The following is a 14,886-nucleotide window of genomic DNA, read 5'->3' on the forward strand; positions in this document are numbered from 1 at the left end:
GATGGCACATATCAAAAAACTGGCAACAACAAATGTTGGCAAGGATGTGGTGAAAAAGGAACTCTCCTACATTGCTAGTGGGACTGCAAACTGGTCCAGCCACTTTGGAAAGCTGTCTGGAGGTTCCTCAGTTTACTAAAAATAGAGCTACCATATGACCCAGCAATTTCACTCCTAGGGATCTACCCAAAGGACACAAAAACATTGATTCAAAAGGACACCTGTACCCCTATGTTTATTGCAGCACTATTTACAATAGGTAAAACCTGGAAACAACCCAAATGCCCAAAAATAGATGACTGGATCAAGAAGATGTAGTATGTATATATATATGAAAATTACTCAGCAATCAAAAAAGATAAACACATGCCATTCACAGCAACATGGATGGAGCTTGAAGGAATTATGCTCAGTGAAATAAGCCATAAGGACAAAGAAGAATATCACATGGTTTCACTTACAGAAGGAATATAGGGGAACCAAATAAGACATCAGTGTTATGAAATAACAACAATACAAAACACAACAAAGCAAAAACAGACAATTATAAATCAGAGACATACTGTAGGGGAGGAGGAGGGAGAGGGATCAGAGGGAAGTAGGGAGGTGCACAGGGGACTGTGGTGATGGTGCATGGGTGCATTGGTGAAGGAATTTTTATGGGGACTACACCTGAGGAGGTTGGGTGCAAGCAAATATTGTTTAAAAATGAACAATGATGTAAAAAATAAAAAAATTTTAAAATAAATTAAAAAATTATTGGCCTTTTGAATATTTTGAAATAAAATAGAAAGAATAGAATAGCAGATAGTTACCCATTGATAAACATTTATTTCCTTCCATATTTATTGAATAAACATGTGTTGAGTAAATAATATTTGGGACATCAAATATTATAGAATAAACATGCTTAAAATCTCCCTTGCTACAAAACACCTGGAAAGACTAGATCAAATATATGGCATGTATCAGAAAACATGTATAAAATTAGAAATGAGTAAGGGAAATTCCAAGAAGTCAGAAACCAAAGAATAAGTAGACCTCAGGATGCCCAGAGGGCAATTGGTATCCAGAAAACCCAGAGCCTCAGGTTATCACAACCACAGGAGTAACAAGCAATAGGACTTGAGGGGGTGGGTAGGGGAATATTGAAGCTGTGATCATCTCACATAAAGCCTAAATAAATTCTCAAAGTACCAATAACATCAGTGAAGGGTAAACTAGAAACAGATTTATTTACTGGAAAAGGGACTCAGGAAAGACACTTGCTTATCTCAGTCTCAAATCTGAGGGGAAGGACAGAGTTTCTCCTAAAACATTACAGCCACTGACCTACCTTCCCTGCATTTGAAGTTCAAATTTCTGCTACTTTTATGGGTCAGAATATATGACAAGCCAAAAAATTAACATAAATAGGTAGGTTGGTAAAACTGGGAGGTGCCTCACCAAAGCAAATGCAAACCTGCTTTGAAGGAATATTCTCTACCAGGGCTTTGCAGGATTCCCACAGATAAAGAGCAGGCAGCGTAAGATCACAATCTAAACTTATAAGCAAAACACTTAAGGATATGTGTTTGCTTCAGCAGCACATATACTAAAATTGGAATGCTACAGAGAAGATTAGCATGGCCCCTGCACAAGGATGACACACAAATTCGTGAAGCATTTCATATTTTAAAAACCAATCAGACTAACATCAGACTTCTCTGAAGAAACACTATGGGCCAGGAGAGAGGGGAAGGACATAGTCAACAGACCCCAAGACAACATGCTAACCAAGAATTCTCTATCCTGCAAAGCTTTCCTTCCTCTATGAAGAAAGAATAAGGACCTTCCCAGACAAACAGAAACTCTGGAATTTCATTACGACTAAGCCCCCACTCCAAAAAATACTACAAGGAGTGCTAAAGCCAGAACCAACAGAGGGATGAATAACAATGAAACGAGTTGTTATTAAAAAAAAGTTATTGAAAGAATAAATAAATAAAATAAATAATAAATGAATAATAATTAATAATAAAATAAATAAATAAAATCAGAGGAAAGACAAAATGGCAAATACAGATGCTAAAATATCAATATTAACTCTAAATGTAAATGCACTAAACTCTTCAATAAAAAGACACAGAGTCACAGGCTGTATTAAGAAACAAAACCCAACCTTTTGCTGTCTTTAGGAAACACATTTAACTACAAAAGATAGGGCCCCCTGGTGGCGCAGCAGTTGAGCACTGGGCTGCAAAACTGCCCACAGCCTCTGCAGTGCCGGTTAGGTCCCTAGCTGCTGGGCAAGGGTCCCACATGGTGTGCAGACCTCTCCTGCCGCCCGCTGCTCCCCTTAGCAGTGTACTTCATCAGTCTGCCTGCTCTGCTCTCCGCTCTGACTCTGGTGAATTCTCTCACCCTCCAGTGCTTCTGGCTGTACCCAGTGCTTGTATAAATAAATAAATAAATAAATAAATAAATACATCTTTTTTTAAAAAAAAAAAACCTACAAAAGTAAAAAAATATACTCAAAGTAAAAGGATGGAAAACAATGCTACAAGCAAATAGACCAAAAAAGAAGGCAGGAACAGCTATACTTATATCAGATAAAACAGATTTCAAACACAATAAGATAAAAAAAGATCCCAACAGTCACTACATTATGATCAAGGGGACAATAGTTCAAGAAGAAATAGCACTCATTAACATATACTCACCAAATGAAGGAGCACCAAAATATATCAGTCAACTATTATCATCTCTGAGAACAGACATCAGAGAAAACACATATGTAGTAGGAGACTTCAACACACCACTATCAACAATGCATAGATCAATGAGACAAAAAGATAGGTAAGGACACTAAAGCTCTAAATAAGGATCTAAAGCTTATGGGCTTAACAGACATCTATAGAACACTAACCCCAAAAAAAATCTGAGTACACATTTTTCTCAAGCGCACACAGATCATTCTCCAGGATCAATCACGTACTGGTACACAAGACAAACATCAACGAATACACCAAGATTGAAGTCATACCAACCATCTTCTCTGAACATGAAGGCATCAAACTAGAAATAAACCATAAAAAGAAGGCAAGGAACTCTCCTACCTCATGGAGATTGAAACCCACACTACTGGAAGACCACTGGACTAATGAGGAGATCAAAGAAAAAATTAAAAAATACTTCGAGTTGAAAGACAAGGAGGACACCAATTTCCTAAACATATAGGATGCAGCAAAAGCAATAATAAGAGAAAAATATATAGCAATAGAGGCTCACATCAAGAAACAAGAAAGAACTCAAAGAAACAACCTAACCTCAAAGCTCAAAGAGCTAGAAAAAGAACAAAAAAACCCTAAAACCAGTAGTAGAAAAGAAATAATAAAAATCAAAGCAGAAATAAATGAAATCAAAACTAAAAAAAATAATACAAAAGAGCAATGAAACCAAAAGCTGGTTCTTCGAAAAAATAAATAAAATAGACAAACTCCTAGCCAGGTTCACAAAGGAAAAAAGGGAGAAAGCACAAATAAATAGGATCACAAATGAAAGAGGAGAAATCACAACAGACACAGCAGAAATCAAAAGAATAATCAGAAACTACTATGAACAGTTACATGCAAACAAGTTCAACAATCTAGAAGTGACAGACAAATTCCTACAACTCTACAATCACCCAAAGCTAAATAAAGAAGAAACAGAACACTTAGACCAATTACAAGCAGAGAAATTGAAATGGTAATCAAAAACCTCCCCAAAAACAAAAGCCCAGGACCTGATGGATTTACAAATGAATTCTACCAAACATTCAGAAACAAATTAGTGCCTACCCTTCACAAACTCTTCAAAAAATTGAGAAGGAAGGGATAATATAAAAAACTTTCTATAAAACCAACATTACTCTAATACTAAAACCGAACAAGGACAACACAAAAAAAGAAAACTACAGGCCAATCTCTCTAATGAACACGGATGCAGAAATCCTCAATAAAATTTTAGCTATCCAAATCCAACAATGTATCCATAAGTTAATTCACCACGACCAAGTAGGATTTATTCCAGGGACACAAGGATGGTTCAACTTTCAAAAATCAATCAATGTTATCCAACACATCAACAAAAAGAAATAGAAAAACCATATGATAGTATCAATAGATGCTGAGAAAGGTTTCGACAAAGTGCAACACTCATTTATGATAAAGGCCCTTGAAATTCTCGCAATACAAGTAACATACCTCAACATCATAAAGGCCATATATGACAAGCCCATAGCCAGTATCAATCTCAATGGCAAAAAGCTGAAAGCATTTCCATTAAGATCTGGAACAAGACAAGGATGTCCACTCTCACCACTGCCTTTCAATATAATACTGGAAGTCCTAGCCAGAGCAATAAGACAAGAGAAAGACATACAAGGATTCCAAATAGGGAAGAAGGAAGGTAAACTATCATGATTCGCAGATGATATGATAATATATATAGAGAACCCCAAAAACTCCACAGAAAAACTAATTAAACTAATCAATCAGTTTAGTAAAGTGGCAGGATACAAAATCAACATGCAAAAATCAGTAGCCTTCCTATACACAAATAATAAATCTGAAGAAGAGGAAATAAAAAAATCCCTTTTATTATTGAAACAAAAAAAATCAAATACTTGGGAATAAACCTAACAAAAGAGGTAAAGGACCTATACAAAGAAAACTATAAAACACTGTTAAAAAAAATAGAAGAAGACACAAAGAAATGGAAAAACATCCCCTGCTCATGGATTGGAAGAATTAACATTATCAAAATGGTCATCCTACGAAAAGCAATTTACAAATTCAATGCTATTCTGATAAAAATTTCAGTGACATTCTTCAAAGAAATAGACAATTATTGATGAAATTCATATGGAATAACCAAAAACCCTGAATAGCCAAAGCTTTCCTGAAAAAAAAGAAGGGAATGGAGGCATCACACTCCCAGACTTCAAACTATACTACAAAGCCATAATCATCAAAACTGCATGGTATTGGCACCAGAACAGACACACTGACCAATGGAACTGAATAGAAAATCCAAAAATAAATCCCCAGATTTATGGTCAACTAACCTTTGACAAAGGAGCAAAGAATATGCACTGGAGCAAAGAAAATTTGTTCAATAAATGGTGCTGGAAAAACTGGGTCGCTACATGCAAAAGAATGAAGCTTGACTACTACCTCACACCATGCACAAAAACCAACTCAAAATGGATAAAAAACTAGACATAAAACCTGAAACCATAAAATATAAAGAAGGAAATGGAGGTGAAACACTACATGACATGCACCTCAAAAACATCTTTACAGACACATCACCCAAAGCAGTGATAGTGAAGGCAAAGATCAATAGCTGGGACTACATCAAATTAAAGAGCTTCTGCACAGCAAAAGAGACAATAACCAAAACAGAGAGAAACCCCACCGACTGGGAAAAATTTTTGCACACAACACTAATGATAAGGGACTGATCACAAAAATCTACAAAGAGCTGATGAGACTCAACAAAAACAAAGAAAATAATCCACTCAAAAAATGGGCAGAAGAGCTAAAAAGAAACTACTCCAAAGAGGAAATGCAAATGGGCAACTGGCATATGAAAAAATGTTCAACATTACTTGTAATCAGGGAATTGTAAATCAAAACTACAATGAGATGCCATCTTACACCAGTGAGAATGGCATACATTAAAAAAACAAGCAACAACAAAAGTTGGCGAAGTTGTGGAGAAAAAGGAACTCTCCTGCACTGCTGGTGGGAGTGCAAACTGGCCCAACCACTATGGAGAGCTGTGTGGAGATTTCTGGACCTACTAAACATAGAGCTTCCATATGATCCAGCAATTCCACTCCTAGGTATTTACCCAAAGGACACAGAAACATTAATTCCAAAGAACACCTGCACCCCTATGTTTATAGCAGCACTATTTACAATAGCTAAGCTATGGAAACAACCCAAATGCCCAAAAGAGGATGACTGGATCAAGAAGATGTGGCACATATACACAAGGGAGTACTACTTAGCAATCAAAAAGATAAACACATGGAGTTTGCAGCAGCATGGATGGAGCTAGAATGGATTATGCTCAACAAAATAAGTCAGAAAGAAAAAGGAAAATACCATATGGTCTCACTCATAGCAGGAATTTAGAAAACCTAAGTAAGGGACCAGGAAAAAGACTAATTAATACAAAGTAAAGATCAAAATCAACAAGCAACTATAAACCAGGGACACACTATGGTGGGGGTGGGAGGGAGAGGAAGGATAAGGGTCAAAATAAGGGGGTAAGGGGGTTGCAATTGTATGGGGAATATAACCAAAATGAAAATGCATGCATTGTGCAAAAATGAAAAATACTGTAAGAATTATATAAAATAAAATATTAAAAAAATAAAAATAAAAATTGGTCTACCTGTTTAAAAAAAAAGAAAAACACTTAAGGATACAAGCCACCAGGAGGGCATATTCAGCTGATATAATAGCATAAAGAATGAGCTACACCAAAGATTTAGATATTGGCATGACTATACATAAAAATGTAAATCACTATGTTTGAATGCTTTTAAAAAAATTTAAAGAAATAGAAAACATAGGCATGAAACAGAATAAAATAAAGAGTTTATAAGAAATAAAGAGTTTATAATAAATAAAACATGAAAGTAAATACTAACTGAACAAAGATCTGTAAGTTGGACCACACAATCTGTAGATAAGAGAAAGGGGAAACAGGTTTATTCGTGCTTTACTGTTAAGGCACTAGTGTGTGTGTGTGTGTGTGTGTGTATAATTTTTTTTAATTATTGTCTTTATAATGTGACTTATCTTCTCTACAAACTTTTTTTTCACATTTGTTTTTTGCGTAGAAGAACTGGGGTGCAGGCAAGAGGTGTTGGGGGGTGTGTGAGAGGATCCACCAGAGACAGAGTGGGGAACAGAACAGGCGGATTGACTGAAATACACTGCTGAGGGGAGCAGCAAGCAAGACAGGAGAGGTCTGCTGGGCCATGTGGGTTGCTCCCTGGCCGGCCGGGGATCAAACATGTGCTGCAGAGGCTGCGGATTGCTTCATAGTGTGGTGCTTAACCCTTTGCACCACCAGGGAGGCCCAGCCTGTTGATAACATTTTATATGATGACCATCATTCTTGCTCACAGCTTGGTTTTTTTTGTTATAAAGATTTATTTATTTATGCATACAAGAACCGGGGAACAGGCCAGAGGCATGGGAGAATGAGAGGATTCACCAGAGACAGAGTAGGGAACAGAACAGGCAGGCTGACTGAAATACACTGCTGAGGGGAGCAGCGAGCGAGGCAAGAGAGGTCTGCTGCGCCGTGTGTGACCTCTGACAGTACAGCTATCAGTTTCTGTTTGCTAGAAACGTCTTTATTTCACCCTTGTTTTTTTTTTTTTTTTTATTTTATTTATTTATTTATTTATTTAAAGATTTGTTTATACAAGCACTGGGTACAGTCAGAAGTGCGGGAGGGTGAGAGAATCCACCAGAGCCAGAGCGGGGAGCAGAGCAGGCAGAAGGACCAAAGTACACTGCTGAGGGGAGCAGCGGGCGGCAGGAGAGGTCTGCGCGCCATGCGGGACCCTCCTCCGGTGGCCGGGGAGCAGCCGGGGATAGAACCGGCGCTGCAGAGGCTGCGGGCAGCTTCCCAACCCAGCCCTCAACCGCTGCGCTACCTGGGAGGCCCTCACCCTTGTTTTTGAATCGCACTTTTAGCTGGTAGACACTTTGACGTTATTGCTGGTTGACACCTCTCAGCACCTGAAGTTATTTCATTGGGTCTGGCTTCCATTATTGTTACTGTTTAATGGTCATTTCTCTATAGAGAATTTCAAAGTTTATTGGGGGGGGGAATTATTGTGAAGATCTTTTCATTTCTGAAATTTTACTACCAGTTTGTACATAGATATTAATTTCTTTTAATTCTTCCTGTGTGGGATTTGTTATTCCTGAATGGAAGGTTCACATCTTTTCTCATGCTGGAAAACATCTTGGTCATTATCCCTTCACTTACTCCATCTCCACCATTCTCTCTAATTTTGCCTTTTTGAATGCCAGTTAGAAATCTATTCTTTTTCTTATTTTCTACTTTTTGACTCTTCAGACGGTGTTCTCTTTGGGTTTATTGTGTGTGTGTGCGTGTGTGTATACACACACATATATATATATATATATATAGTGTGTGTATATATATATATACACATCTGTGTGTGTGTGTATATAAATATATATATGTGTGTGTGTGTGTGTGTGTCAATCAACCCATGGAAACTTTACCCACCCAGACTGCAGGAAAAATAAGGAATGAGACCCTGGGTCTCACCCACAGCTCTCCTAGGCGGGGTCCCACTACAGCTCAAACACCAGTGGCTGCAAATGCTGACCAAGGCTGGGAAGAGCCTGGGAATCAGCACTGACTCTGGTTCTCTTCAAAAAGGGGAGCAGGAGACCCCGTGTCTGGGTCTCAGAACCTGGGCTGGGCCAAATGTAGGTGTTGGCAGGAAGTGGACAAAGAGGTCTGAACAACATGGATTTTCTCCCCACTGCTCAGGAAGGAGGGAATGGTCACATGTACTAACACCCACTGAGGGCCAGGCTCTGTTCTGAGCGCTTCGTGTAGTAACTCCCTTAATATTCATAGCCTGTGGGTCTAGCTATTTTTATCCCCATTTTTACATAAGGAAACTGGGACAGAGAGGCCAAAGAAGTTACCAGGCCGCACAGCTAGTGGATACCAAAGCTGGCCCCAGCCCAGGCTGTTCAGCCCGAGCTCACTCAGTGACCACCTTCCCTTGCATCTCACACCACAGCGCCCTGGCTCAAGTGCAGGGAGATCACCCCCGCGGGCCTCTTCTTCCATCCCAGAGCTGAATCTTGAAGTCCTCGGTCCCGTGTGCTCCTCTAGCCTAAACCTCATCTATTCGCCCCATCCCACACCCCAACACTTCTGCTTGGCAGATGAGCCTCTGGCCCTCTCAGTTTGCTTCCCGAGGGCTGTCAGCAGGGCCGGATGAGGTGAAGACAGGATGGGCGGTGCTGTGAGTGGGGAGAGCTAAGGGAACCCATAACGACGCTGGGGGCGGTGCAGGAAGCAGAAGTGATGTGCACTAGGCCTGGTGATGAGTTGTGAGCCTGCCTGGGGGGCTGACACCACTATTTCAGAAGCCTCCCGTGAGAAGCGAGGATGTCTCTTAGGAGTAGCTCATTTCAAGACTTCAGGTAGGAAGGCAGGAGGGGTTTGGGGTGACTGGGAGCCACTGGGTAGGGACAGAGGAGCATGGGCGTGAAACCACTCCTTTGAGGGAAGAGCCTGATGGGGCAGGAAGTGCTGCTTCATGTAAGAAAGAGACTTGGATTCCAGACTGTGCTTCAGTGCTAACTCATTGGGCAGATTTTAGCCCACTCTGTGCCTCAGTTTCCTCATATACCAAGCAAAAAGGGTAGAGTACACAGTCTCTTTGGCCCTTCAGATGCTGACTGAGTCACTAAGAAAGCTGAAAACAAGTGCCCTGGAGATAATATGATAAGGGTCAGTATGGAGACCAAGTTCCTTGGATTAATGCCATAAACTGCTGGCTTCCCAAGGAGGATAATCCCAGGGCCTTTGAAAGCCTCCTCTTCTGCTATTTACCTCTGTGGGGCTGCCATATTGTCTGGAATTCCATCATTGAAGTCCCTGCTTTGATTTGAAGGCCCAGAGGCTCCAGGTAGAGTGCAGGGGGAGTTCACACCCTCCATAAACCCAGGGGCTCAGGAGGCAGCTGCCTCTGCCAGGTGCCAGAGAAGAAAGGACTCCAAGGAACTCAGTTTGCATAAGGGTAGAGAGAGGAGATTACAGATTATAAACAAACCCAGCTGAGGCTCCAGAGCCACCTCAAACTGGGGAAGAAACTTCCAGGTAATTGTTGCCCAATTGTAGGCAACAACAGGTAGCTCACAGTTACTGCCGGGATCACAGTGTGGCAGGGACTAATCAATAGGAGACTCGAGCATCAGTAGAAGACCTGCAGAGCAAACTTAAAGGCCTCTCCCATGAAGGATCTTAGGGTGTAGGCATATGGGAGCTTTCATTTTAGAATTCAGGCTGATTTTCTTCCATGAGGCTCAGAGAGAGATCCCCAAAGGGAAATGGAGAGAATAAGGATGAATCACAACCTCCCATCTTTCCCAGTTATGTCAAGAACCTAAAGTGCATATAGGGTTGGGATGGAGAGTAAGAGAGATGAGGTTAAGGGGCCTCCCTGTGGTGCAGGGGTTCAGTCTCAGTACCATGAAGCTGTCCGCAGCTATGGGTTTGATCCCAGGCCAGGGAGCTACACACATGGCACAGCAGACCTCTCCTGACTTGTCTGCTACTCCCCTCAGCGGTGTACTTCAGTCAGTCTGCCTGTTCTGCTCCCCACTCTGTCTCTGGTGAATCTTCTCACACCCTGCTCCTCTGGCCTGTACTCCATTTCCTGTGTTCATAAATAAATAAATCTGAGAAAGAGAGAGAGAGAGAGAGAGAGAGATGAGGGTAGGAGAAGTGAGTGTTCAGGGGTCAACAAAATAACATTTTCCAGAATCCAGACATCTCTAGAATTACCAGGTCCCTCCCCAAAATCTGCTACAGCTACTGTCTGCCTCCTCCTCTGTACACAGAGCACCTTCCCAGAAGCAGCAGCTGTGATGCAAAGGACAAAGTCATCAATTTGGATCTCCAGGATGCTTAAATGAAATTGGGGCATCCTTCTGGCTGTGTGTCCTTGGACAAGTCACTTCTCTGTGGGTCCATTGGTACAATATGGGGTGCAGCCTAGGTTTATAAGGGTCATTCCAGTTCTGGCATTCAGTGAAATAAAAGATTGCATTCCCTCTGTATTCCATAGGTCACAGCTGGGGGAGGAGTCGAATGTCCTCTGCACCTCTGTCCACAGCCTCCTGAAGTGCTGTACCTCCTGTCTCTGCAGCTCTATGGCCACCTCTGTGCTTCTCCAGGGGATTCTCCTCCTTCTGCTGCCCACACCCACCCCTGCCCCCTGCCAAACTTTCACACACTCTGAGTGCAATGAACACGAGACTTTCGTGCCTGGCTCGTGGCTGGCAGGGGAGGGAGTAGACGTGACCAGTCTCCGCCGCTCAGGCGCCTTCCCGGTGGACACAACCCACTACCTGCGACCAGACGGCACCTGCACCCTCTGCAAGAACGTCCTGCAGGACAACACCCTCCAGCGCCTGCCCCTGGCCCTTGCGCACTGGCGTGCCCAGTCCTCAGTCTGCCAGCGCAAGGTAGTCAGAGCCGAGATCAAATCTGTCGAGGGTGTGGCCCAGGATGCAGCTAGCAACATTGAAAATGACTGGCGGGTGGGGCTAGACGTGAATCCCAAGCCCAGCAGCAAGGCACGCATGACTATGGCCGGTTCACACTCAGATGCAGCTGCATTTGCAGCAGACAAAACCCACCAGGACGAGTACAAATTCAGCAAGGATGAGGTGGAGTGTCGATTTTACAGGTGAGCTTGGGAGTGGGGGTGGAGGAGGCATGAAAAAAAAGTTGGGAAATTTAGGGTGATCTAAAAGCCCAGGAATGGCAGGATGGGAACACAGAGACTGCCTCCACCAGGAGGAAACTGCAATCCTGGTTCTCACACATGAGTGGTACAGTGCCCTATGGCCTCACCTCCTGTAGTCCAGATCTGGAAGCGCCCAGGCAGAGAACAGGTAGAGGGAAGCCAGCAGGCTGTGCCTGAGGACATGATACTGTTGAGGTCGTCCCAATAACCCCCTCTTCTATGAGCACTGGCAGTTCTGTGGGATCCTTCCTGTGTGGGGCAGAGACAGGAGAGCTGGTTGGGTCCCTCCTATCACTGACCTCATTTGCCCTTTCATCAACTATTTAAGTCTGACTTATCAGGCTCTGTGCTGGGCATTAGGACTCTAGTGCTAAGCAACTGCAATCACCCCCAGCCCTCAGGACCCAGATCCCAGCCCAGGAAATGTATGGACTCCAGATTCACCCACTCTGATTTCTTCTACCTGGATGCAAACTTTTCCCCATGTGAGACCAGGGCACCTATGTGGCCTGAGCTGTCAGGGGTCCACACATGCAGGGCCCAACTGAGTGGCAGACAAATAGGCCGCAGCAACAGGACTAGCTTCCAAAACTATTAGATACCATCAGTATAGTATCTTCACTTTTTATGATTAGAAAATAAAAAGGAAAGAAAAAACTTTTTATTTTGAAAAGGAAAGTGCAAATTTCTATGCCACGTCCTTATTACTGAAGGAAAACAGACAAAATGGTTTCCCTGCGGGCTCAGTGATTCAGTTGTTTAGGCTTTGGAGCCAGACTACCTGGGCTTAAGTCCTAGTTTGGCCACTTCCCTGTGACCTTGGGCCATAGTGAGGGACTTATCGAATGGGGGAAATGCTACCCACCACTGTGCCTCATGTTTTTCTCTTCTCTCAGTTTTCAACTAGTACACAACCCCCCACTACACCCAGAATTCAAAAAGGCCCTCAGGGCCCTACTCCCCAAATTCAACCACTACACAGAGACTGAGTACTTCAGGCTCATCTCCAGCTACGGCACCCACTTTATCCGGTCCATGAAGCTGGGTGGCCGGATCTCGACCCTCACGGCCCTGCGTACCTGTGAACTGGTCTTACAGGGATTGACAGACAACGAGGTAGAGGATTGCCTGAAGGTCGAGGCTGAGGTCAGCATAGGCAGCAAGGTAAATTTTTCATCAGAATTCAAGGCCTGTGAGGAGAAGAAGAAAAACCACAATATATCAACCTCCTTCCACCAGACCTTCCGGGAACGTTATATTGACATAGTTGGTGGGCACCACACTTCCTCGCATGACCTGCTGTTTGGGAACCATGCCAAGCCCGAGCAGTTCTCACAATGGGTAGAATCATTGAAGGACACCCCAGGCCTTGTGGACTACACCGTGGAGCCTCTGCATGTGCTGCTGAAGAGACAGGACCCCCACCGAGAGGCCCTGAGGCAGGCCGTGAGCAAGTACGTGTTGCACAGGGCTCGTTGGAGGGACTGCAGCCGGCCCTGCCCTGAGGGGCAGCACAAGAGCCACAAAGACCCGTGCCAGTGCCTGTGCCATGGCATGGACCTCACTAACCATGGCTGCTGTCCTCGCAAGAGAGGCCTGGCCCACCTGGAGGTTAAGAACTTCCAGGCGACAGGTCTGTGGGGAGACTGGACCACTGCCACAGACGCCTATGTAAAGGCCTTCTTCGGCGACCAGGAGCTGAGGACAAGCACAGTGTCGAACAACAACAATCCCACGTGGCGCACAACACTGGACTTTCAGGATGTGGTCCTGTCCACAGGGAGGACCCTGAGGGTGCAGGTCTGGGACGAAGACAATGGCTGGGATGATGACCTTCTTGGCTCATGTGACACAAAACCAAAATCTGGGTCACACAAGGTGAACTGCAACTTAAACCACGGTCACCTGAAATTCTCCTACCAAGCCAAGTGCCTGCAACACCTGACAGGGGATTCCTGCATGGAGTATACATCCCAAGGGCATCCTGGGGAGCCCCCTGGGAACAGGAGTGGGGCAGTGTGGTGAGAACAGCAGGCCTGAGGGGACCAGAATGTCTGGCCTAACAAGGTTCTCACAGACAGTGCCCATTTAGTCCAATGGAAAACAGTCTTCTTTTTTCTTTTTTTTTTTTTTTCATTCAAGTGGCTGAACTTACAGGTCTGACCTGAATCTCCTTGTCCAAACTGGCTTAGCTCCACCAAATTCTGGGCCCTGGAAATGAGCCCGACTGGGCCACACCCTACATTCACAGATGCACAGACACAGCAGCCATTCCCACCCAGCTTCTTGCTGTCATTTAAGACCTTTCTGAACCCTTTCTAGTGTGGTGAATGCCTTTTCATATTAAATCCACCCTTCAGGCCCAGCAGTTCTTTTTGCTCTGTCTTCTATGCCCACTAAATTTTGCCTCTCAGATGAATCATAAGTGCCTTGACCTGAGTCATACACATAACCTGACACATAAAATGATGTGATGGTAGCAGCTCTCTTGCACCAGGTATGGCCTGGGGCTTACACCCTCTGCTGTGTCACTTATTTATTAGCCATGTGACTTGGGTGAAATATCTGAGCTCTCCCACCTTCAGTTCCTCATTTATTATCTCTGGCCAGTGAAACGCTACATCAGTAGCAAGTGTTAAAATAATAATCACAACAATAAGCCATTAGTCTGAGACACCTTTGCCCACTCTTGATGTACAAACTGAAATGGCTTTTATAAGTTAACTCTTTTAAACCTTGCAATATCCCCAAAGGAGATTCTAGCATCACTAAGGAAGAAACCAAAGACCAGAGGCATTAAGGAATCTGCTCAGGTAACAGCACATGGGAGAGGCAGCCAGTCTGACTTGAGCCTACTGTGACTCTCCACACACTTCACCAGACACACAGACGGTGGTGAATCTTGACAAAGATGCAAACACCAGAAGGCTGTGAAAGGCAAGCAGAAGAGTGACCTGTTTGGGTTTGTAAAACAGAACAGCAGCCAGGGATCCAGTAGCCTTTCTTGTTCTAACAATTAAGTGTTCCCTTCTCTCCCTGCATTACTGATGTCCTACAAAGGAGGTTTGTTTCCAGAGAACATAATAAACACTTGCTGCGTTTCTTAGAAAAAGGGAGGTTGGGGCTTAGCTGACTTCCTGGAATTTGTCTAAAGGTCTTGGGAAAGCCCAAAACTAGTCTGCTCCATCAGCTTGCAACCCCTCCCCACCCCATGCTGAGGTGCTTGCTTGGGCTGTGAATGGATTTACAAGACTTTCAAAGCAAGTCACTTCCCCAGCCAAATTTTTAAGGAAACTCTCTGC

General features: G+C 43.5%; 1 protein-coding gene across 1 annotated transcript; it reads left to right on the forward strand.

The window, feature by feature from the left end:
• Window positions 1–10,985: 10,985 nt before the first annotated feature.
• On the forward strand, window positions 10,986–13,928 carry LOC311178219 (perforin-1-like; the record flags this gene model as incomplete). Its single annotated transcript, XM_084244624.1, has 2 exons — window positions 10,986–11,524; window positions 12,481–13,928. 2 exons carry the CDS (start codon window positions 10,986–10,988, stop codon window positions 13,607–13,609), a joined length of 1,668 nt encoding a protein of 555 aa, XP_084100750.1. The 3' UTR covers window positions 13,610–13,928.
• Between the last annotated feature and the right edge of the window lie 958 nt (window positions 13,929–14,886).

This window comes from Talpa europaea (assembly GCF_964194135.1).
Source record: "Talpa europaea genome assembly, chromosome: 10".
NCBI classification, from domain to species: domain Eukaryota; kingdom Metazoa; phylum Chordata; class Mammalia; order Eulipotyphla; family Talpidae; genus Talpa; species Talpa europaea.